The 25,630-nt window shown below is 39.0% G+C and overlaps 2 protein-coding genes across 4 annotated transcripts in view; both read right to left on the bottom strand.

Annotated features, from left to right (window-relative positions):
• AMIGO3 (adhesion molecule with Ig like domain 3) overlaps positions 1-25,630 on the bottom strand; it is a 455,802-nt gene that overhangs the window by 51,633 nt on the left and 378,539 nt on the right. The gene's annotated exons all lie outside the window — the stretch shown is intronic.
• Positions 15,858-25,630, bottom strand: part of RHOA (ras homolog family member A) — a 35,172-nt gene continuing 25,399 nt past the window's right edge. For 2 of the 3 annotated variants that reach the window (XM_063426538.1, XM_063426540.1), the window contains exons 2-5: positions 24,471-24,633; positions 24,250-24,370; positions 18,754-18,884; positions 15,858-16,276 (exon numbers count right to left, since the gene is read on the bottom strand). In XM_063426538.1, coding sequence (XP_063282608.1) covers positions 16,103-16,276; positions 18,754-18,884; positions 24,250-24,370; positions 24,471-24,626 — 582 coding nt within the window. In that variant the 5' untranslated portion in view covers positions 24,627-24,633 and the 3' untranslated portion in view covers positions 15,858-16,102. The remainder of the gene's footprint in view (positions 16,277-18,753; positions 18,885-24,249; positions 24,371-24,470; positions 24,634-25,630) is intronic. The other variant, XM_063426539.1, reaches the window with a different exon arrangement.

The raw sequence follows: 25,630 nt of genomic DNA, 5'->3' as shown, positions 1-25,630 counted from the left end.
AGGAAAAGGACCAGAAAATCAGAAGAGGAAAGAGAGGAGGGAGAGATTATGCCGGGAAAAAGGAGGCAGAGGGAAGTGAGATAAGAATTTTTAATTTATCTAATAGAGTCCTTTCTAAAACAGAAGAGGGGATTCTATCGAAAAGTTTTAAATTTGTACCTAGCTGTCCAGCCAATAAATTTGAAGTTTTTCTTGATCTCAACCGCTATACCAGGAAGTTATGTTTAAAGAAATTTTTTAATAAACAAGATCCTACCATACCAGATTCATTGGTTAATTTAGCTCCAGTGAGTGGGAATTTGGGAGTTATCCACACTGATTTAAAGAAAAAGTCAGATTTTTTTCCCACCTTTCTCAAAACAGATAATATTAAGGTTTTTGAAAATTCTTGTTTGGCCGACATACATAACATAAAGCCCCTTACTAAGTTTGAACAAAATATCTCTTTTCAAGAGAGAAAAGCTATAGACTCAATTAAAAAGGATATATCTATAGTTGTTAAACCAGCAGACAAGGGGGGAGGAATAGTCGTCCTTGATAAAAGTTGGTACATACGGGAAATATACAGACAATTAAATGACACGACTACATATGTAAAACTTAAGAATAATCCCTTAGAAGGAATTAGAAATAATCTAAAAATATTCTTGGAAAAAGGTTTGGAGGACAATATTTTAGATAAGAAAGAATTCTCCTTCCTACTCCCTGAACATCCGAGAATTCCTGTCATATATATATTGCCCAAAATGCACAAGGACGTAACAAACCCCCCAGGACGCCCCATCGTCTCTGGAATAGACTCGGTTTTATCTGCATTATCCCAATATATTGATTACCACCTACAACCTTTGGTTAAAAAGACTCCAGCATTCTTACAAGACTCTATGAGTCTGCTGAATATTCTAAAAAATTTTAGTTGGCAAGAGGACTATCTACTTGCAACGTGCGATGTATCTAGCCTCTATACAATCATCCAACATGATATAGGATGCAAAGCCGTCAAATTTTATCTCGAGGCTACTGAGGCATATGGAGACCCCCAAAAATCGTTTATTTTGGAGGGAATTCGCATGATCCTACAGAACAACTATTTTTGGTTTGAGGAGGAGTTCTTTATGCAAATCAAAGGGACAGCTATGGGGACCAAGTTTGCGCCAAGTTATGCGAATTTATTCATGTCCTTTTGGGAACGTACTTTCGTCTTTGGGGGACATGGCTTTGGCGCAAACTTGGTCCTCTATAAAAGATATATTGACGATATTTTTATCATTTGGAAGGGGCCGGAGAAGATCCTTTTAGAATTTTTTACTTACCTCAACGATAACGAGTGGGGAATCTCCCTCACACAAAATGTGAGCAATAACAATGTTGATTTTTTGGATCTGAATGTTTTTATCCAGGACCAAGTTTTAATGACTAAAACTTTTTTCAAAAAGGTAGATGTTAACAGTTTTATCGAATTGGATAGCTGCCACCATCGTCCTTGGCTAGACAACATACCCAAAGGACAGTTCCTTCGGATACGAAGGAACTGTACCAAAAAAGAGGACTACACTAGTCAGGCTATGTCCCTTAAAAATCAACTAATACAAAAAGGGTATGAGAGTGACGACTTACAGGAAAAAATAGATCAAGTCGGGGACATGGATAGATCTCCCCTGTTACAATATAAAAATAAAAAGGATTTAAGTGAACAAAAACAGATCCCCTTTATTTTTAATTTTTCTAGCAATATAGGTGCCATTAAGAAAATTATTAACAAAAACTGGCACATTTTACAACATGAGGAGGACATTAAACAATTTGTAGGCATAAAGCCCAAATTTATATTCAGGGGTGCAAGAAACCTCAAACAAATGGTAACTTCCAGCTTTATTAAAACTGAAGTACCAAGAAACTTTTTAAGTGACTGGACACAAGAACAAAAAGGTTTTTTCTACTGTGGGGCGTGCAGAGCCTGCTGCAACACCCTAAGACCGAATAACAAGAAAGTAGAGAAATTCCATTCCACAGTGACTAAAAAAGAATATCACATTAAAACTTTAATTACGTGTCACTCTACTTATGTCATCTATCTTTTGCAATGTAGTTGTGGATACCAATACGTGGGGAAAACGTCCCGCCAACTTAAAATTAGGCTTAGTGAACATCTAAGAAATATTCAAAAAGGGTTTCCGAACCATAGTGTATCGAGACACTTTTTACAACATCATGGCTCGGACCCTAAGCTTCTGAGCTTTTTTGCCATTGAAAAAGTAGTGGGACACTGGAGAGGTGGAGATATATCGAAAGCCCTTAGTTTAAAAGAATCCAAGTGGATTTTCGAATTACGCTCTCTGGCCCCAAAAGGTCTCAACATTGATTTTGAGATCAATAAGCTGTTATAATTGATGGTATCTGAGAACTCATTTACGAAGAATTTTTATAGCATTTATATCTTTTCTATTTTTAATATGGTCCTTTTTAGGATGTTTTATCTAATTATTTATAATTATTTTATTCTATATCATTTCTGGTCTAGTCGGTTGAGATCAGGTTATTAATAGACAGCTATTTTTTATATTTTAGTTTTCCTAGTACAGGAATTTTTATATATGGTTTATTTAACATTGTTACATTGATGCACCCCTAAATAATGCAGTGCATTTATTATCTGCATTAAAGAGTTATAAAATGGGTTGCATTTATATGTGTATAGTGGATGTTGGTATTAATACATGTATATTTTGTGTTTTTCTTTTATTTATACGCAATATGTGCCTTGCGTGTGAAATCATTCATAAGAGGACTGTTTGCCCACTCTTAAGATGGCCACCTTATCTTCAAAGCAAAAATGGACACTCCTATACTCCCAGGAGAACGAAGAGAGTGTTTCCGCCTCCCCATTATGATACCAGAAGCAAGATTGATGGGCTCGGCTAATATATGCGTCACCGGAAGTGACGCGACGGGCGGACTCCATTTTTGGATACGTCACCGGAAGTGACGAAACGGAACATCGAAAGAACCCTAGATATACCTATTTTCACAGTCACACATGATTTTATCATATCATGGTAGCTGACTGTGATGGGGATAGGATGTATTGACTGTCTCTGGTGATTGTTTTTTGTATATGGTATATTGAATCTGTTTATATGCCCTTCCGAACCGGATGTGCAGCCATATTGGAGGTGGCAGATCACATCCGGTCCGGACCATATAAGGGTAATTACATATACAAGTGCTGTGAATTTGTTTAATTAAGCAGGTAATAATTCCCCTATATAAACTGTGGTTTATCTATTGTAACTTAGAAGAGCACCTGAGGAAGACCACATCTAGTTGGTTGAAACGCGTTGTGTGTGCAATATTGCTTTTTATTACTTATCTTTTAACTATCCGTTAAAATAAATTACTATCCTGATACTCCTGGCTCCTGGCTCCTGACTCCTGACTCCAAACTTGATGATCATTGGGACCTAAGGGGAACTGGCCTGAGGATTCCAGTAAATGTGCATGTCCCATTTAAGTGACATGAAAGCTGTATAAGTCCTGAGCCTACTTCTAAACGGCTCAAAAAAGTGTGAGTGATTCCATCTCAAATTTTCACTTTTAAGTGTATATACTATACAGGTTGCACTATGTCCTTCTCTGTATTTATATTTTTTATATAGGGATTTTCCATTTGTCAAACCCTATCATTGTGTACTAAGGAGGAGATACCTATTTGCTATACCCCAGGTAATCACTCCTGTTTGGTGTGTGTGTGCGCTCAAACCTTTTTGGTTGTACATGTTTCTTTAAGTATATTTCACCGATTTGACCCTTTAGCGCCACTTCTATACTATTCACTGTTACATTTAACCAAATAGCTGCAGTTTATATACATATGTGTGTGAAAAGCAATCTATAGAAACCTATAAAGTATATAATCTATAAAAGTTAGGCACCATAATATAAATAGTTAGATAGGAATATTGACAAGAAATATGAAATACAAAAATCCAAAGATATATGAAAATCAACCACGAGAATTCAATTACATCATCATTTCCATTTAAAGGGACAGACTTGGTTATTATAAAGACTCTTAATCAAAAAGGGAATATCAATCCCAGTGACCAGAAACCATACATAAACTTATGGTAAAAGTATATACCTTGTGGGGAAAAAACAACCCCCCAAAAATATTATTATACATGGGGCAAATTGGACCAGAGGTCGGTATAGATATAATAACAATAGACACCCCATTAGACAGAGGAGTAGATTAGACTATAATAACAATAGACACCCCATTAGACAAGGGAGTAGATAAGATTATAATAGTTAGAACAGCTCCAACTCTTCATTTAAGCCATTCGGTGTCATATGTAAGCTCATTGAGCAGGGCCCTCAACCCCCTCTGTTCCTGTACGTCCAGTGGTCTGATTATGTGTCTGTTAGTCCACCCATTGTACAGCGCTACGGAATTTGTTGGCGCTATATAAATAATAAAATAATAATAATAATAATAATAGAATTAAGCCTAAAAATCCAAAGTGACTCAAATTTAATCAATTCCCTTTTCCTTAAAGCCTCATCTTGCTGGGGGGGAATATGTACTATCCCCATAAGTTGGATACCAGATGGATTTTTCTCGTGGAAAATGGCAAAGTGACGGGCTACTGAGGACCTATTGTCATTACGTATAATAGCTGTCCTATGTTCACAAAATCTACATTTCAGGGGTGTTGTGGTTTGGCCTACATATTGACGCCCACACGGACAAGTTAAAAGGTATACCCTACAAGGTTGTTGGATAGATTCGGACCTGTGAGTAGAACATCGTTCAGGGATACGCCTTGATGCTTGGCACTGGAGTCAAATACTACCCTGATTTGTTTGGGCTTGCGTGGATGATAAACTCCGAAGAAAGGCAGGTACCAGCACTCATCATGACTGTGAAGTGGTGGCGCTGGTTCGGCATGATCATTGTCGAAGATCCTTTTCATGAAAGCGATGAAATGATCCTTCATTTCAGGTCTGTTCTTTAGTGTTCGTTGAAGTGAATTCAATCTGGATACAGCCTGTTCACGATTGGTAGGGAGTTTGGCTCTTGCTGCTCGAAAAGGTAATGGCGCAACCCAGCTGTTAGACTCGTCCTGGAAGAATTCTTTGTCCAATTATTTTGCTGAATTCTTTGTCTTCAATCGACAAGGCTAATTTGTTGTCATCATTTGTAGTACTAAACACTGCAGCACCTAGGTTGTCATAAGAAGGAATAGAAGCAGTATGCCGTACTTGGATCACGTCAAGAGGTTTTTGCTTTACTTCATAATGGCGAGGGCATCGTTTGAAGTGGGAGGCACGTCCATTCCCCAGTATGTAAGTTTTGAAGGAGCGGATCTCAGATGACGTACGCTTCCTGTCTAAGCATACATCGCCCACTATTACCCAGCCTAGTTCAAGTCTTTGTGCATAAGGGGCGTCGTCAGGTCCATCACACTGGTCGCGCACTTTATGTACTCTGAGGATGTCTCTTCCTAGGAGAACCAAAATTTCAGCATTCATGTCCATTGCAGGAATCTCATCAACAAGGTGTCTTAAGTGAGGATGGTGATATGCGGCTTCTGGAGTGGGAATCTCTTGCCTTTCATCTGGTATCTGGTCACACTCAACTAATGATGGTAGGGGTATACCCTGTCCCCCTTTGATGTGAGAAACCATGAACCCATCCACTCTTCTGCCAAAAGCCTCTACACGACCAGAACAGGTTCTAAGAGTATACGGTGTGGGATGACCCTCTATGCCAAAGATCTCAAAGAATTTAGGCTTAACCAGGGATCTATTGCTCTGTTCATCTATTATGGCATACATCTTAGTAGCTTTCTCAGGGTGGTCCTTTGGGTATATCCTGACTAGGCATACCTTGGCGCAGCATTTGTGATCCAAGCCTTCTCCACAGACTTCTGTGCATGAAGAGAGAACGTTAATCTTGGCTGGAGCATGACTTTGTTACTCCCCGCCATAACTTGAGGCAGGTGAGGAGGTAGGTGGCTGCTGTAACTTGTCTGGAAGTGGAGTAGGATGCATAGCTGTAACATGTTTGTCGCTGCTGCATTCTGTGCACTCGATGAGGGCTTCACAGTCTTTAGCAAGGTGGCTATAAGAAGCACAGCACTTGAAGCATATTCCAAGTTTCTGGAGAATCTCCTTGCGCTCTTGTAAAGTCTTGGCCCTAAGTCCACAACATTTCTTAAGAGGGTGAGGATTCTTGTGAATAGGACACTGGCGATTAGGGTCTTTATCTTTGTCAACCACGCACTCATCACTAGGTGAGGTGACGGAGGGTGAGATGTCTGTCCTCTTGACCGATATTGCTTTATTAAAGTCTCTACGTTTAGGTGCTGTGTTATCATACCTTGATGATGATGAAGATGAAGCAGGCATGTTGGGTTCACTGAAGCTGGGGTCATTTCTCATCCAAGCTTGATCACTAATGAAACAAGGAATAGAGTCAGCGCTAATCAGAAAGGCAGCAGTCCCAAACAAGGACTCCCTCTAATGTCCCTGGAGGTAAATAGACAAAACAAGAGAATGGGTCTGCGCCACTATATACAACAGATAATAATATTAAGTCCCATTTCTCTTGTAGGCTGTATGGCAGTTTAGACACCACTGGGTTGACACCATGAGCAGTGTCCAATAAGCTTAGTCCAGGTAGACATGGATCTCTCTTTGCCAACTCCAATTCCATGAGGAGGTCACTTAGATCTTGCAGCTTGCAATGGTCTTTGTTTGATATTTTTGGAAAGTTTTGCAGTCTCTTGAATAGAGCACTTTCTATGGCTTCAGAGCTACCATAAGTTTGCTCAAGTCTTGTCCATGCAGCAGAAAGACCTGCATCTGGGTGGTCAACATGTACTGTTCTCAGTCTTTTAACACGATCGGAAGATTCTGGTCCCAACCATTTTATGATCAAATCAAGTTCTTCCCTAGCAGTAAGGTTGAGATCAGCAATAGCAGCCTTGAATGTTGCTCTCCAGGCTATTGATATTCGCGTCAAGATCACTCATCCTATATCCTGCAAGCGGGGATTATACCGCTGCACACCTAACAACCTAGAGCTAGCGGAAGCTCTACCGAATAAGAGGACACTTGCCGCATATCCTGCAAGCGGGGATAATACCGCTATAAGCCATTCACACCAGAGCTGGATTAAGCTCTGCCAACTGTAAGTAAGAATTCTTCTATTTTTTTATACAATTGGACTATCCTCCATGTCATTGACATCTTCTGGATATCGTATAAAGTAGAACTTTGGACACAACGATACAGATCCCATTGGACTTAATATTATTATCTGTTGTATACAGTGGCGCAGACCCATCCCCCATTCTCTTGATCACTAATGAACCTGCAAAAGTATGAGAATGGAGGAAAAGATACATTATAGTCTCTTTTATACTTTGATCCTTGTTGTGCCCATTTCTCTTGTAGGCTGTATGGCAGTTTAGACACCACTGGGTTGACACCATGAGCAGTGTCCAATAAGCTTAGTCCAGGTAGACATGGATCTCTCTTTGCCAACTCCAATTCCATGAGGAGGTCACTTAGATCTTGCAGCTTGCAATGGTCTTTGTTTGATATTTTTGGAAAGTTTTGCAGTCTCTTGAATAGAGCACTTTCTATGGCTTCAGAGCTACCATAAGTTTGCGCAAGTCTTGCCCATGCAGCAGAAAGACCTGCATCTGGGTGGTCAACATGTACTGTTCTCAGTCTTTTAACACGATTGGAAGATTCTGGTCCCAACCATTTTATGATCAAATCAAGTTCTTCCCTAGCAGTAAGGTTGAGATCAGCAATAGCAGCCTTGAATGTTGCTCTCCAGGCCCTGTAGCTCTCTGCACTATCGTCAAACCTTGAGAGGCTTGTGTTAATGAGCTCACGGCGCACCATATATCTGGCGAAGTCATTCCAATCTGATTTCTCACTCTTTGGTACCAAAGTAACTTGTGGAACCCCTTGTGGTTGTGAAAGTTCTCTGGTGATGTAGGGTGAGGTTCACCAGGGTAGAATGATGTAGCATGAGCGTTTAACTTTGGCTTAGTCTCTAAGGCTTGTGCTGGCGGTGGCTTCAGATGCAGCTTGTCACCGAAAGTCACATTGTTGTTTGCAGGAGAAGATGTGGTTGGCTGCATAGATGTACCTGTATTGTAAACTTGAAGAGGCTCAGGCATATTGTGTTGGGAGGTCTCCGTGTTGAGAGTCTGAACAGTGTTGTTTGTAGGAAGTACAGGAGATGACTCTGTATCCTTGCAAATGTTATGCTTTAGTATATATTCACTGGTGCGTTCAACTGGATCTTCCAGTTCTGCTGGGATAAGACAGTCCAGATTAGTGCTTTGTCTCACTGCTTGTTCGAGGACTTTTAGCCTTGCCAGGGAAGCTGCTTTCTCACCTTCCATTTGCAGAATCTTTATTTGTGCTTCTGCCAGGGAAACTGCTCTCACCTTCCATTTGCAGAATCTTTATTTGTGCTTCTTCCTCTGCTTGCTTTCTGACAAAAAAAGCTTTGCACCTTTTTTGCTTCAGCATCAGCGCGGGCCTCAATAAGCTTATCATTTAATATTGAATTTCTGGAGCAAGAGGATCGAGAAGAAGGTGCGGTGCGCTTGGTTGAGGTGGATCTGTGAGATCTGGTCTCCAGCAGATGAGCTATGCGGAGTTCTGCCTTAAGCTTAGCATTTTGCACTTCAAGATCCCTTTGTCGGTTTAGTGCATTGGTCCTGGTCAGTTCTGCTGAAGAATCCTCTATATTAGAGTCCTGCAAGAAGGCTGAGTATTTTACAGACAACCGCTTATAGTGTTCATATGCGGCACATAGGCGATTTACAGAGTCTCTTAATTCAGCCGGTTGATCAGTGAAATTTGCAAAAACTGACATGCAGTGTGAGGTTCTGTCCCAGAGGTCTGACAGATTACTGGATAACTCATCTCTAGTTGCTTCATAGTTTTCTCTAAATTTCTGTGTCGGTTTTATTATACGTTTGGCTTTTACACTTTGTTCTGTAATATCTGCTGGATCTGTTCCCTGTGCACCTTCTGGTTCAGAAGCATGATGTATCTGTATTGTTTCTGCCATAAAAGAGTGTTCAGAGCGTTGGCTAGATATTTTATATTGTTTTGCAGAAAATGGTACTGTCTCTTTAAGAAACCACACAGTAGCTTAGACGGGTAACACAGTTCAGTGTAGAGAAACAGCTTCAATGTTCACATGAAGTGCAGTTAGAATGCAGTAAGAACAGATCATATGCAGTGCAGTGAGCTTCAGCCACCATGTGCTTCACAAGATGGAGGATGGGACTGAGCTGCTTCACAAGATGGAGGATGGGACTGAGCTGCTTCAGAAGATGGGGATGGGACTGAGCTAGATTGTAAATTATGCTCTCACATATACACAGCAGCTGCAGGAATTATATGCATCTTTTGACTATTCTGACTTGGATTGATGTGATAGTGATCTAACCCTTGTGAGACCTCTGTGCTTGGCCTGTATAAGCAGATACGGTCACTGCGGACAATCCTCCTCAGATAGCTGAACTCACCAATACTGGTTTCAATTCAAAAGCTGGTTTATTCTGAACATGACACAACAGGAATACAGCAGAATGAATGGATTTCAGTATTATGCGGTCAAAAGATGATGCTTTCCTTAGCTTAACATGTGGAAAACAAGAGTCCCAGTTTCATGAGGCAAATGTCAGTCGCCATGACACCGGAAGTACAGCAAGAACAGGGCGGAGTTTACATAGCAGAAAATGATGTAAGATGCTCACAGGAGGAACAAGAGCATTACCAAAACGGGCCAGAAGGTGGCAGCAAATACCTACCCATAGAAAAATACAAGGTAAATAACTCACAGAATATGCTATGTAAATTGCATCTACAATAACGAGAATATTAACTGTGTAACAGCACAGTAAGTCTTCAGCAGATCGTAAGGGCCTAGACGGGACATACTTGTGTATAAGGGAGGATAGATAGGTGGGAGCAGCATTATGTAGCGATTTGAAAGCAAGAACCAGAATTTTAAATTGAGCTCTATATTTTATAGGAAGCCAATGTAGGGACTGACAGAAGGGTGAGGCATGGAAGGTGCGAGCGGACAGGAAGATGAGCCTCGCTGCCGCATTCATTATGGACTGTAATGGCGCAAGTTGGGAGCACATAAGACAATGCCATATAAGAGACAAGGCTATTTTAGTTTCTATAGTTAGGCCCATCAAATGCATCTATGAAAATTCTATGTCTCATTCTGTGGCATTATAGCAGTTTAAAGGCTCAAATAACCCCACAAAGGGCTTCCATTTGAGAAATCAGACACTCCAGGGTATCCTATATGGTGTATATTGTGCCTTAACTTGTCACCATTTTAGGTTGTTTGCGGTGAGGGGGGGAATTGGGGGTTGGAATTGAATTTTTCCATAGATGTTGCATTTTTGCGGAGTTTCTTACACTTGTTATGTACCACGGTCATAAAATCCCCCAAATTATGCTTAGTTACATCTTCTGAGTAAAACAATATGCCCAATGTATAACCTAGACACTATTTTGTGAAGTTACAGTGCTGTAAAAGAGACGTGACAAGTTCAGGTTTTTAAGAGTGAATTTTCATACATGGTTTTGATGGCTCAGTGTTCCATTTTGGAGCACTTCAGCAAGCGGCATATTCCCACTACACCATAAAGGCATGCCATTTCTCAAAGAAGACATCCTAGGGTATTTCAAAAGGCATATTTTGAACTTTGACATGGGATAATTTTTCCGCTAGTTTGTACCATATGTAGTGGTAATAAGCTTTTTTTTCCCCTGCCTTTTTGACACACAAAGTTAGTTTGCATGGTAGATTTTGCAAACCTTATGTGTGCTACAGCTGTATAATATTTAATATATTGCTCAGCTATGTAGTCTGTGTACAACAATACCCCTGTATGTACCTTTGTCAGGTATATGTGGATTTTGAAGGGGCACATTTGAGATGCAGACAGTTTTTTTTTTTCTCTCCTTACTTTGAAGTTTTATGCGGTGTCCATGTGCCATTTTGGAGTAGTTTAGGTGGTTGGTTATTCAAAATTCCCCACAAACACATACTATTTACGCTCCGGGGTAATTCAAAAGGCATATTTTGAACCTGAAGTGTGGGATCATTTTTTTTGCTAGTTTGTTCCAGGTGTAGTGGTAATGAGCATTTTAATATATTTTCATTTATAATAAAAAAAAAATGTTTAAACTTTAATTTTTAACTTTTACACCTTACATTTTTTTTTTTTATAAACTTATATTTTTACCACTAACTAGCAGTAAGCAGCACTAATAGTAAATTCTCCAATTTCCTATAACTCCCACCCACCCAGCAAAATATTTATATTAATGAAATAAATTGAACCCCTGAGGGTTTAAAATAAAAAGTTAACCCTCAGGAGCTTTAAAAAATTATTTAAAAAAAAAAAAAAAGAGTCAGATCACAGTATAATACAGTGATCTGTATTTTGATCACTGTAGGCAGTGATCAACTGGCAGAGAAGGGGTTCATTTTTATTTGTTTTTACTATATGTATTGTGGCTGATGTGTACTTGGTTAAAAAAAAAAAAAGTTAACCCTCAAGACTTTATAAAAATATATATTAATCAGATCACAGTAAAATGCCCAGATCTGTATTTTGATCCCTGTAGTCAGTGATCAAATGGCAGTGAAGGGAAGTAGGGGAACTTAAAGTTAACTTTGTTTTACAGGGAGATGCAGATCAGGAGTCCCTGCAGCACATGTGCTCGCTCTGATAGGCTGTCAGAGCAATCAAAGCTGCAGGGACAGCGCAATTGGGTGCTCCTGGTCTGCCTCGAATACCAAAGCAAACCAGAGGAGCATTAACCCTGACAGGGACAGTGCACCCAGACCACTTCAATGAGATGAAGTGGTCTGGGGTGCCTATAATGGCCCTTTAAAGTATTGACACATTTTATGTAGCCATTTAGCTGCCAATCTCTGCTAAACATTGTAGTTAATTTTGTATTTTAGAACACACAAATAACAAGGTTTTGTTTGTGTATTTTGTAAACCTGATGTAAGCTACTCCTGTACAAATCTTCATATTTGTTCGACCAGGTCCATGGAATTCAGGGAGAATGGACATGTATAATAAGTTAGTTTTTTTTTTTTATTATTCTTTAGAATATATTGTGTAAATGTGGACAGTATGTCTTGGGAAAGTCCTGGGTTCAGGTCTGAAAAGTTGATGATGCTCGATGTGATGTAGTTCATGGAATAAAAGTAATCTATTCTTGATTTAAAGTCTTGTGAGTGCGCACTTCCTGGCATTTTTTGTTATACATCTCTATCCCAAATCGAAGATTGGGTCTATGGCAGGGGTAGGCAACAGCACAAAAGATGTTGTACACTACATCTGCCATTATGCGCTTTCAGCCATAATGATGGCAAAGCATAAGTGGAGTAGTCCACAACATCTGGAGTGTCAAAGGTTTCCTACCCCTGGATTATTTTGTATTTTATGGCATTTTAGCAGCTCACATATTTAAAGGAACACTATAGGGTCAGGAACACAACCCTGTATCCCTGACCCTATTGTGCTAAAACCACCATCTAGACCCCCCTAAATATAGAAAAATCTTACTTGTATCCAAGACTGCAGTTGCTGCCTCGGTCCCCGATCTGCCTGCTTACATCAGACGTGATTGTGAGCCATCCACAATGCTTTCCCATAGGATTGGCTGAGTGTCAAAGAGGCAGAGCCAGTACAAGTCAAACACAGCCCTGGCCAATCATCATCTCCTCATGGAAATGTATTGAATCAGCATCTGCCTGCAGAGGGTGGAGACAGTGAATGGCAGCACTGCCCCAAGAAGCACCTCTAGCAGCCTTCTGAGGAGTTGCCAGTAGAGTTATCCCTAGGCTGTAATGTAAACACTGCATTTTCTCTGAAAAGACAGTGTTTACTGCAAAATGCCTAATGGGAATGATTCTACTCACCAGGACAAATAAAATAAGCTGTTGTTGTTCTGGTGACTATAGTGTCCCATTAAACATATTCCAGAAATGAATACTATTTGCACACAGACATGATATGTTGAGCTTAATCGGGTTATCAGTTTTTCATTTCTCTCCCCTGCCATGTTTGTATTGCTGTATATAAACACTTTTCTACTCCGCCCCCTGCCCCCTCCTCATGTCAGACAGTGTTTGAAAAGAGGGTTTAGGGGTGGGAGGGTGAGAGAGTGTGTGTACACGAGAAGAATCCGGTCATGTGCTAAAAAAGTGGCATGTGGTGTCCCTCCCTCCTACTTAAACTATGAAATTATATTAAAGAGTTTTTAAGTGACAGTTATCCTTTAAATACATCAAAGACAGAATAAGTCAGTCATTGGTCCTAAAGGAATTAAAAGACCCCATCAATATGTTGGCTTTGTGATATGTAAATACAGCTCTCACCACTCAGATTGCCCGTCCAAAACTACTGCAATAAATTATGACTCTCTCCAAAGCTGGTCTCTCCTCATTCCCCTTGCAGGCACTGCTTTCCCTAAAACGTAAAGTGATATTATAGGCACTCAGACCACTTGAGCTCACTGAAGTGGTCTGGGTGCACTGTCCCAGGTCCCTTAACTCTGCAAAGATAATTATTCCAGTTTTCAAGAGGGAGCGGTGTGGCGAGTGGATACTTCTCATTTAGAAATTTTGATGGCAAAAAGTAATGTTATATAAAATCTTAAACATCTCCAATATAGCATACACATACTTAAAACGTACCTATTTAATTGTAATTTATCTGGCACAGTTTTAAAGGGCAGTTGCCTGCGGATATGTGGAACCATTGAATATATAAAATACGAGTTTGTTTTTTGCTTTTTTATTACTTAAGGTAGGTTACAAGACCTTTGTACAATAAGAAACGGTTTCTCTAACAAAAGTTTGTCTCTCAAGTCATTTTGTTTTCCCAAAACACTTCGAGTGGGGGGGAACCAAACCTTAGAGATTATAAGTAACAGATAGATGTTCTAATTATACAAAAAAACAAGCTACATCGGCAAAGGGATAGAGAGAAGAGGTGAAAACCCTTTACATGTTTGATAGTGTAAGAGGGAAGAGGGAAAAAAAAAAAAAAAAAAAAAAAAGAGGGGGGGGAGGGGAGAGAAAAAAAAAAAGTTAAACTTCTTCCACAAGGTTCCTCCCTATGAATCCCCACCTACGAGGGTGGAGAAACAAAAATGGCACATGCCAGTTACACAACTGCTCTGCATCCCATGCAATCAAGACTTTTAACCAATATTTATTCATTTTTTTTTATTGGTAGAAAAGAGAAAACAGTAATAATCAGACATTGACAATTCCAAAGTTAGTGGCCCCCTTCCCACCACAAAATTTTGGATCAGTATATTATAGTAAACCTTCTGATTAACACTTAGCAGATTTTAGAACACCAAGAGCAGATATACTGAACCCAACAATTTTGCAGAAAGCCAAGGCAGATACCATACAAATGGATCCTCAGTGAAATGTCTGAAGGCATTTACAAGGTCTTTGAAGTGATTCTTATTAAGCTTGTTAAGCTAAAAAAACTGCAACACAGCACGAGAGTTTACTTCACACTGACCTCGTTACAAATTTACAAGGAACCACTGCATTTACTTTAGAATAGCTTGTAATTGAGGTACAAAGGTGATATTTTTCAGTTTCAGCACCAGCAAAATTTTGGTGCTAAACAAAAGGCTGTATTACGGATGCTTTTATATAATATAGTACTGCTAGACATTTCTTTTCCACACAAAAATGTATTCAGGTCAAAATAAACCTTTGCGTGTTCATAACCTAGTGTCTTCTGCAGCAATGACAAAATGGTCTGACATCTGCCACCAGGAAACATCTGCAGACATTAGTCCAAGCATAACAAAGAACCTTGCAAAAACACACAAACCAGTCTAAAACTCTCCAAATGAACCTTCAGCTGTAATGACTAAACAGTATATGTAGCAGATCAACTGCAACCAAATTACAGTATTCCCTCAATATTGTGTTTCTACAGAAATTGCTACCAAAACAGCAGTAATGGCATCCCACATTTAGATGTGGGAGGGAAATGTGGCACCTGGTCTTCAAAACATCTCACATGTTAAAAATGCATTTGCAAAAAGAAATTAATGGGAGAAAAGAGATATACAGCACAATCCCATCAAATTGACTATTGTTTGGGGTGTATGTCCGGCAGCATACAGGTCAATGAAAACATTGCAGCAGTTTGGGTTCACAACTTTTTTTATCGATGCACTGTCCAATACCAAAGTTAGAAGCTCTTGCTCCCAGCACGAACAATTAGACAACATGTAGAACATGTGGTTGAAAGACTATGTAAAACAGGCTGCAACATTTAAAGGAAGACTTCTATTGGGGGGCCACGAGAGTATAGCAGAGTACTGATTTTACAGGCATGTTATTTACGATATTCCTGCAAAAAAGCAAACCACTTTCATATACTTAAAAATAACTCCCATGTGACAACAGCCACTCTTACAAAACTTACAACTGCCCCAGTCAATAGAAGATCAACCTAAAGTTTGATTTTTACTGAGCAATGGTCTACTACATAAGATATGCTAAATCTACAAATTATGTTAATCAAGTCTAGGGTTTTAGAGATAAGGGGGGGGGGGGGAATAAAAATAAATCAGGGTTTGCCTGGCGGAGATGGCATATACCGTGGAATGTCAGAGTTAGTCTGGTGAACGTACACATCTGCGACTATCGGTGAAGTTACAGAATATAGTTATATATATCCTTTATATATTATAAACAAACAAAAAAAAAAACACAAACACAAATGTTTACTTAAATACTGGTAGCAAGAGAACTTTTTTTTTATAAAATTTCAATTCAGTAGACAAAAAAAAAAAAAAATTATATAGAAGGCCAGTAAGAACACGCTAAAGATTAATAATCACGTCAAGGATTTTTCGGTGACTTCATGGATGCCACAGGGATCTCCCTCGCTGCACATTGGCCCCTCCATCCCGCCTCCTGCAGGAGTGTGGGGACGTGGTGTATGTTGTGTGCATTACAGCATGTTTGTTATATGAGAAGGCACGTGGTTTTCTTTTTGCCACGTCTGGCTTGCAAAGCTGCCCGCGTGGCCATCTCAAACACCTCTCTAACGCCATCTTTTGTCTTGGCAGAGCATTCCATGTAACCATAGGCAGAAATTCGATTGGCCATGTCCCTGCCTTCTTCTGGCTTTACTGGCTCCTGCATGGAATAAATTGAAATAACAGAATTATCAAGACATTTTCATACACACACAGCAGAATTTTGACAGAAACCTCACATTATACTGGAAACCATCACAACGGTCACTGTGTGAGAGCATCTTGCAGACATACAAGGACAATGCATGCTCCTGTTAAGTACTCTACTCTCCAAACTCTGCCAGTTAGTATTCAGTTGGCATGCAAACTTAAAATATACAAAATATTTATCACCTTGTGACAAAGACTTTAACCCCCGGACTGTTTTTGCGATGTTGTACATTTGCGACCAGGCATCTTTTTACACTTTTGTGGTGTTTGTGTTTAGCTGTAATTTTCCGCTCTCTCATTTACTGTTCCCATACAAATTATATATTGTTTTTTTCAGGACAAAAGGGGCTTTCTTTACATACCATTATTTATATAATCTCATGTAATTTAATTTTTAAAAAATATGCTGAAAAATTGAAAAAAAATACATGTTTTTTGACTTTTATGTGAAAAATCTTTTACTCATCAACAAAAGCGAATGAAAAAAACTGCTAAATAGATTCAAAATTTTGTCCTGAGTTTAAAAATACCCAGTGTTTACATGCTTTTTGCATGTTATAGGTACATAACATAACAAGTACAAGTAGGATATTGCGGTTTCAAAACATACATTTTTAAAATGTATCAATAGTGACATTGTAACACTATTATCTGTGATAAATCGCTGAATAACACCCCACATGTACATTTTTTTTTTAACGTAGACAACCCAGGGTATTCAATATGGGGTATGTCCGGACTTTTTTTAGTACCACTTAGTCGCAAACACTGGCCAAAGTTAGCGTTCATATTTGTTTGTGTGTGAAAAAAGTAAAACTAAATTGAATGCTAATTTTGGCCAGTGTTTGTGACTAAGTGGTTACTAAAAAAGACTGGACATACCCCATTTGCAATACCTTGGGTTGTCTACTATTGCAAATGGTATGCCATTATGGGGGTAATTCTCATTCCTGGGCTACCATACGCTCTCAAAGGCAACGTAACCAACCTGGCCATTTTCAATGTAAAAATATTTGACCCATATATTTGACCCTGTAACTTTCCAAAACGCTATAAAACCTGTACATGGGGGGTACTGTTATACTCAGGAGACTTTGCTGAACACAAATATTAGTGTTTCAAAACTGGAAAATGTATCACAACAATTATATCATCAGTAAAAGTGCTGTTTGTGTGTGAAAAATGCAAAAAAAAGTCACTTTCACTGACATCGCTGTGATATGTTTTACTGTTTTGAATCACTAATATTTGTGTTCAGCAAAGTCTCCCGAGTAAAACAGTACCCCCCATGTACAGGTTTTAGGGTGTCGTAGAACGTTACAGGGTAAAATACAGTGATAGCAAATTAAATTCTCTGGACTTTCGGCCTGGGTTGGCAGGCAGGTCCCTTAAATTGCAATCAATAAAATAACTTAATTATGTAAAAATATTACATAAATACGCACGTAGAATTTAAATATATATGAATATTTATATATTTGAAGTCTACGTGTATATTTATATAATTTTGTATATGGACATATGAATAGTTCGTATTCTTTTTATTTATTTATACACAGATATATATACAATTTCATTCTAAGTGTATTTTGATATAAATATATATATATATATTAATATCAAAATACAGTTAGAATAAAATTTCGTATAGATATAATTTTTTTTATTTTTATTATTATTTTTACATGTTTAAATTTAAATTACTTATTTGTATTTTATAATAATATATACACAATATATATATAGTTATTATAATGTATATATATATATATATATATACACACACACACACACACGTGTGTAATTTAATTATAAGTGTATTTTTATATTAATGTTTGTACATATTAATATAAAAATACACTTAGCATGACATTATATATGATATAGACGTATATTATATAGGTATAATATACGTCTATATATATATATATCTATATCTATATCTATATATCTATATATCTATATATATATACACACACACACACAATAATAATTTTCTTTTTATTCACTTTAACTTTTATGATTTTACAGCAGCAGGGAGACTGCCTGTCAGCACAGACAGTCACCCTGCAGGCAGACACTAGGACACCTATTGTGACCATGTGGTCGCCCTGTTGGGCGATCACATGGCCACAGGGGTCCTAATCCGCCATGGGGAGACTGTCTGGGCTGCAGGCAGTCTCCCCACAACGGGAGCACCGCCGATCGCCGCCGGGGGAACGACTGCGATCGGGTAAGTACATCTTAAATTTAGGACGGTTCAGGACCGTCGGCAGTCTGCAATGGAAAAATGCCGATGACTGTCCTGAACCGTCCAGCGTCCCTAAGGGGTTAAGAAAAAGGCTCTACAAAAAAAATTAAAAACAAATAATAAAGATTCCATTATTACATATCTATTAGCCAAGCCAACTAATCCAAAGAATGTACCTGTTTCATTTTGGTGAGCTCTCTGCGAGTGTGCTCATCATTACGCAGATCCTTCTTATTCCCAACCAAGATAATTGGTACATTGGGGCAAAAATGTTTAACTTCTGGAGTCCATTTCTCGGGAATATTTTCTATAAAAGACAGAAACAGAAATTGTTAAGGTGAATGAACATACACTGCCTGGCCAAAAAAAAATAAGTCGCCACCTGGATTTAACTAAGCAAATAGGCAAGAGCCTCCTATTGGATAGTTACTGCATGGGCGATTATCTTTCAGCAGGCAACACGTTATTAGACCCCAACGGATGCAATGAGTAGCTTCTCGTTTCTTAAACAACCATGTCAAACGACATCCTGTGGTCGTGGAAAAGTTGATAGTCTGTTTGAGAAGGGTCAAATCAATGGCATGCATGAACCACAGAAAACATCTGAGGAGATTGTGGAAACTACTAAAATTGGGTTAAGAACTGTCCAACGCATTATTAAAAACTGGAATGATAGTGGGGTACCACCAGTGATGGGCGCATCAGGGTAAGAATAAAGGCAGATGAAGACATGTACCCATCATGCCTAGTGCCTACTTTACAGGCCTGTGGGGCCGTGCTATGATCTGGGGTTGCTGCAGTTGGTCAGGTCTAGGTTCAGCAACATTATGTGCCCAGAGGTTAGCTGACTGCCTGAATATACTGAATGACCAGATTATTCCAGCAATGGATTTTTTCTTCCCTGATGGCACGGGCATATTCCAAGATGACAATGCCAGGATTCATCGGGCTCAAATTGTGAAAGCGTGGTTCGGGGAGCATGAGACATTTTCACACATGGATTGGCCACCACAGAGTCCAGACCTTAACACTATTGAGAATCTTTGGATGCGCTGGAGAAGGCTTGGCACAGTGGTCCGACTCTCCCATCATAAACACAAGATCTTGGTAAAAAAAATGTATGCAACACTGGACGGAAATAAATCTTGTGACATTGTAGAAGCTTATTGAAAACAATGACAGTGAATGCATGCCGTAATCAAAGCTAAAGGTGGTCCAACAAAATATTAGAGTGTGTGACTTTTTTTGGACAGGCAGTGATGTAGCAACTGTAGCATTAAATATATACATAGGACATATATGGAGACAGTGATGCTATTTTTTTGGCTCTGTAGGCCACTAATCAATGTGAAATTAAGAAATGAAGACAAGACTGAAGGGCAGACTGTCATTGTCAATACAAGTGGTTTAACAAACAAAATATCAGATGAAAAGTTATGAATGACGAACATTTTCACACAGACCCTTTTTCTGGGGCTGAAAAGTAAGTGGACAAACCAAAGCATACATAAAATGACCATTCTGAATACTTTGTTAAAGCAATCATGAAATTCTGGGTTTAATTCTTAGTGATGCCAGGCCTTTACTGCAGCAGTCCTAAGTTGCATTTTTTTTGGGCTTCAGCGAGTAAGGAGGCTTGTTTAGTTAGATTTAAGACCATTTCACTTGAAAAAGGTCTTTGTTGCTTTTGCAGTATATCCCGGGTCACTTTATCTGTACCGCGAAGCTCTATACTATTCATTTTGCAGCATTTGGCTAAATGTAAGCAGAAAGTATAGCACTACACATTTCAAAATATACTGATCCAGTAAACAGTCATATCAATACTAGAGGCCCAAAATAAAAATAATAAAAACATGCCTGTGCCACTCTATAATGCTCTTCTCTCGCCAAGATCCTGGTACAGGTGGATCACACCTGGCCATAAAACAATTTCTATTATGCGATTCCTTGCAAAACACGGAGACTACATATAAAAAGCACGGTCAATTCCTAATAGATTCACACAATTTGGATGTAAATACTCTCAAATTAAAGCAGACAGCCTACACTTTAAGCCCAATTTAAATTACATAACTAAACTTCAAAAGTTGTTTAGAAAAATAAAGAATTTTAATACACACACATTAGGCAGAGGCTCAAAACAAAACAATTGACCTGTTACTTGGTAATTAGCCCAGAGCTTTATAATAGCTCTGCAAGAACAGAGTTGTTTTTAGAAATCGGACTGCACTTTGAGTGTGTAGATAGACCTAAAAAGTTTCTCACTGCCTGTAAAGAAACTCTTGTTTAAGACTACTGTGAAGGTGTTCTTTATTTACACCAGGATAGCTGGCCCAGTACTTGTAACAGTTTAGTTAGCCTTTTTCATCTGATACACAGTCCTTGCTTCACCAACAGTTTTGGACACTAGTGATTCACTACTGTAGGTTCAATGTAAAGTTAAATGGAGTATGAATAGAGGTTTGGATAGAGAGCATACATATGTCTATTATGGAAAAAACACAAAAAACAGTATTGTATGTACGAGTAAGATAGCATGTTTCACATTAAAAAAATAAAAATAAATTCACAATATCTGACATTGTATTTATTTTTTGGTCACAGCAGCTGGTGTGCCAGGGATTTCCAATTTTGACATTCCATTTGCTATGGGGCTTAGGAAGACTCATTTCGTTGAAACGCATTGTGCCAAGACTGTGGACTTTTATGTAACAAAGCAAATTGAGATGCAAGGTTTCTATGTTTGTTGTATAAATAAATATGATACTTTCATAGTTTTGGTGCTTCTCTCCTCTTTTCAATTCGGAGGATAAAAACGGCCATCTATAAATCCAAGCGAAAAGACCCCACTTCACACTCAAATGCATATGTCTGAGCCAGCATTATATGCAGTTTTTTTGGAAAATGTGAGTAATTTTTCTAATTAATTTTACTGGCTGTATTTCCCTATGAGAGTGTGTGTTTAAGAGATTCCTGGAAAAAATATACTGATGAGGTGCACTCCTGGATTTGTAGAAAGTATTCAGTTTAATGTGGGGGGGAAAAAAAAAAAAAGGTTCACAGGATCGACCTACACAAGGTCTTTTTCAAGGTCTGATCTTGAAAAAGAAAAAGACCTTATATGTAGGTCGAAACGTCGATCCTGTGAACTATTTTTTTGTCACATTAAACTGAATACTTTCTACAAATCCAGGAGTGCACCTCATCATTGCGCATCTCTCTATATCTATATCACTGGTTTGCACCCTGGTAATTATGCCAATTTTTTCTTTTTGGATGGACAGAGTGCCAAACGCATGCGCATGCATATATACACACACGTATCTCTAATGAGACAGTGGCCATTGGAGTAACTAAATAACCTACATTTGTTTAAATATACATAGGGATTAAGGAGAGAGTGCAGGTAACCTTTTTCCTTTGGTTTTTACTATATGTATCAGCTGATGTGTACTGTGGTCATTGCTGTCCCCAGGAGTGATGGAGTGAGTGCAGGACTTTTCTTTTTGTATCACACAGCTAGGTTACAATGCTGCCGCCCATCCCATGTGTTCCCTATTACGGGATAACAAGTATATAGGGGTGTATATATAAAAACAAAAAAAATACCCCCGTCTCAGAGATATTTTTGCCAGAAGCTCATGGAAGCAAGGTAAATGGTCAGAGTAGGACCCGTCTAGGTGGGTCTGCCTTGACGTTGGCAGGCGGGCATTCCCTCCAGTGGCCAATGGAGTGAAAATATTATATACATATATATATATATCCAAATATAAAAAAGGTGCATTCACAGGTCTTCATAAGTGATTTTCTTTATTCTTTAGTGCAAATTACATGTGTAGAAAAAAAAAAAAAAAGAAAAAAAAAAAAAAAAAACTTTCAATGATCGACGTTTTGACCCATATAGGGCCTTTTTCAAGATGTATGTACACACACACAAAATGCACAATCCAGCGCACTCTTATTCACTAAACAATTATTTCAAATCTAAGAGATTGTAATAGTTTTATTTAACCCCTTAAGGACTGAGCCAAATGTACACGTTGTGAACAAAACAAAACAAAACCTGGCATTTGCGCTACATGTCTGTCCAACCGTAATTCACCTCTTTCATATTAAATGCACCCACACTTATATATCATGTTATTCAGGGGAAACAGGGATTTCATTTAATATCAAATATTTAGCAATGAAACAATTTAATATGAAAAAAATAGGAGAAAATAAGAAATTGTTATTTTTTAGTTCATGACATTTTAACTGTCAATGTCATAATACGGTTTGCTTTTACCACAATAAAATACACATTTGTATTTGGCAAAGTCTCACGTGTAAAACAGTATCCCCTATGTACAGGTTTTATGGTGTTTTGGGAAGTTACAGGGTCAAATATAGCACGTTACATTTGAAATTGAAATTCGCCAGATTGGTTACGTTGCCTTTGAGACTGTATAGTAGCCCAGGAATGAAATTTACACCCATAAGGGCATACCATTTGCAATAGCAGACAACACAAGGTATTGCAAATGGGGTATGTACAGTCTTTTTAGTAGCCATTTGATTACAAACACTGACCAAAGTTAGCGTTAATATTTGTTTGTATGTGGAAAATGCAAAAAACCGCCAATTTTGGCCAGTGTTTGTGACTAAGTGGCTACTAAAAAATACTGGACATACCCCATTTGCAATACCTTGGGTTGTCTACTATTGCAAATGGTATGCCATCATAGGGGTAATTTTAATTCTTGGGCCACCATAGGGTCTCAAAGGCAACGTAACAAATCTGGCGAATTTCAATTTCAAATGTAACGTGCTATATTTGACCCTGTAACTTCCCAAAACACCATAAAACCTGTACATAGGGTTATCTGTGTGTTTAAGTTTTGTTGTGAAACTTTCGTGATTGGTTTCACAGTAGTAACAAGAAGCACCTTCACATATTGCATGTCACCTTTTGCACTTAAAGGACCACTCTAGTGCCAGGAAAACATACTCGTTTTCCTGGCACTAGAGTGCCCTGAGGGTGCCCCCACCCTCAGGGACCCACTCCCGCCCGGCTCTGGAAAGGGGAAAGTGTTTAAAACTTACCTTTTTCCAGCGGTGGGCGGAGAGCTCTCCTCCTCCGATCCTCCTCTTCTCCTCCCCGTCGGCTGAATGCGCACGCGCGGCAGGAGCTGCGCGCGCATTCAGCCGGTCACATAGGAAAACATTCATAATGCTTTCCTATGGACGCTTGCGTGCTCTCACTGTGGTTTTCACAGTGAGAATCACGCAAGCGCCTCTAGCGGCTGTCAATGAGACGGCCACTAGAGGAAATAGGGGAAGGCTTAACCCATTCACAAACATAGCAGTTTCTCTGAAACTGCTATGTTTATGAAAAAATGGGTTAACCCTATAAGGACCTGGCAACCAGACCACTTCATTAAGCTGAAGTGGTCTGGGTGCCTAGAGCGGTCCTTTAATATTTTAGCGCCAACAAGCTATTACACCATTTCCTATTAATACTGCAATGTTGTATTCATCCATTGAGATCAAGTGGTCTGTGTGGATTTAAGAGTGCTTTAAGCTCCACAGGTGAGGGCACATTGCAGTAAACAGACCTAGACAAACTGAGGATTACTGTTGCATAGTGTTCCAAATATATAAAATGAAACCCGCCATTAACTACTTACCTAAACTGTCAGGGCTATCAATAGAAAAACACATTAATATAACATCTGTGTCTGGATAGGACAAAGGTCTCAGTCTGTCATAATCTTCTTGTCCAGCTGTATCCCAAAGAGCCAGCTCCACCTGTTGGAAACAGAATGAAAACATAGGATGTATTGTGAGTTAATACTGTCATTAGTTAACAGCCAGCTCAAAAATTGAAAAAGAAAAACTCCTTGCCTACCTGTTTCCCATCAACCTCAATGTCTGCAACATAGTTCTCGAACACTGTTGGTACATACACCTCTGGGAACTGGTCTTTGCTGAACACTATTAGAAGGCAAGTTTTGCCACATGCACCATCTCCCACAATAACAAGTTTTTTACGAATCGCTGCCATTTCTATTCTGGAAAAGAAAGAAAAAAATTTCATGAGATACTTGAATAAAGCAAAGTGTTTAAAGCAAACATTTGCTAGTTTTATTTAGGTTCTATAAACTGTTTGCTACTCTACTTCAGTTTTCTTATGTAAAGAGCTCAGTGCTCCCGGTTTTAACCAGAGCCTCTAGCATTATGTTAGACTTTTGTACCTTTCTCTGATCTGCTATTTGTTATGGAATTTGTCAGTTATTGAACAGTGCATGTTCTCTTACAGTTTTGAGACCCAGTGATCTTCACAATCACAGTTTGGTGGCAGACTGAACAGAAGCAGGATTTGGGGAAGGGCTGCATTCAAAATCAAATTTAACAGCTATTCTCTCTTACAGGAAAAAAGTCAGCATTTGGCCTAAACTAAACTAGACTATCCTTGCAGTCGGGCTGTGAAGATCAGTTCCTGGGCTGTATTTCCACTCACCAAAGGCAAGTGGAAATTTTGAGCACGATACACACAAATTTCACATTACATGTGATTCTCCAAAACCATTCTACTGTAGCAAATGTTTTTACAAGTGCTGCTATAAAGGTAAGCAAGAACTTTAATGCCGTTTGTTCACATACCATACATACATTTGCATGTGTACATAACAGAGGGGGCGGGGGGAAGAGGCAGTTGTGGCATAAGATAATACTAGAGCAGCGTTTCCCAATTAGGGTTCCACAAGAACAAAATAGGGGTTCTGCAATTATTTGCCAGTCGGGTGGCCCAAAAATTTTGGGCCACCCGATGAGTATCGCTAAACAGGGGTCCAATCAGGTGCTGCGAGCATCTAAAACCGCGACCAGACCCCTGTTGTATGGGATGCTGGGAGGAAGTGACAGCACTTCCAGACAGAGTGCGCCGGCTGGAGGGAGAGGGAGTGAGTAGCTGCTGACCTGGCACACCATCCTCAGCCAGCATCACAGAAGGGATTAAATAAAAAGTTAAACACATGTGTGCCATATATATGCGTGCGTATGCACGCA

The sequence above is a fragment of the Pelobates fuscus genome, chromosome 7 (assembly GCF_036172605.1).
Source record: "Pelobates fuscus isolate aPelFus1 chromosome 7, aPelFus1.pri, whole genome shotgun sequence".
Classification (NCBI taxonomy): domain Eukaryota; kingdom Metazoa; phylum Chordata; class Amphibia; order Anura; family Pelobatidae; genus Pelobates; species Pelobates fuscus.
Note: the sequence above shows the minus strand (reverse complement) of the source record. Positions and strands in the feature narration are given on the sequence as shown.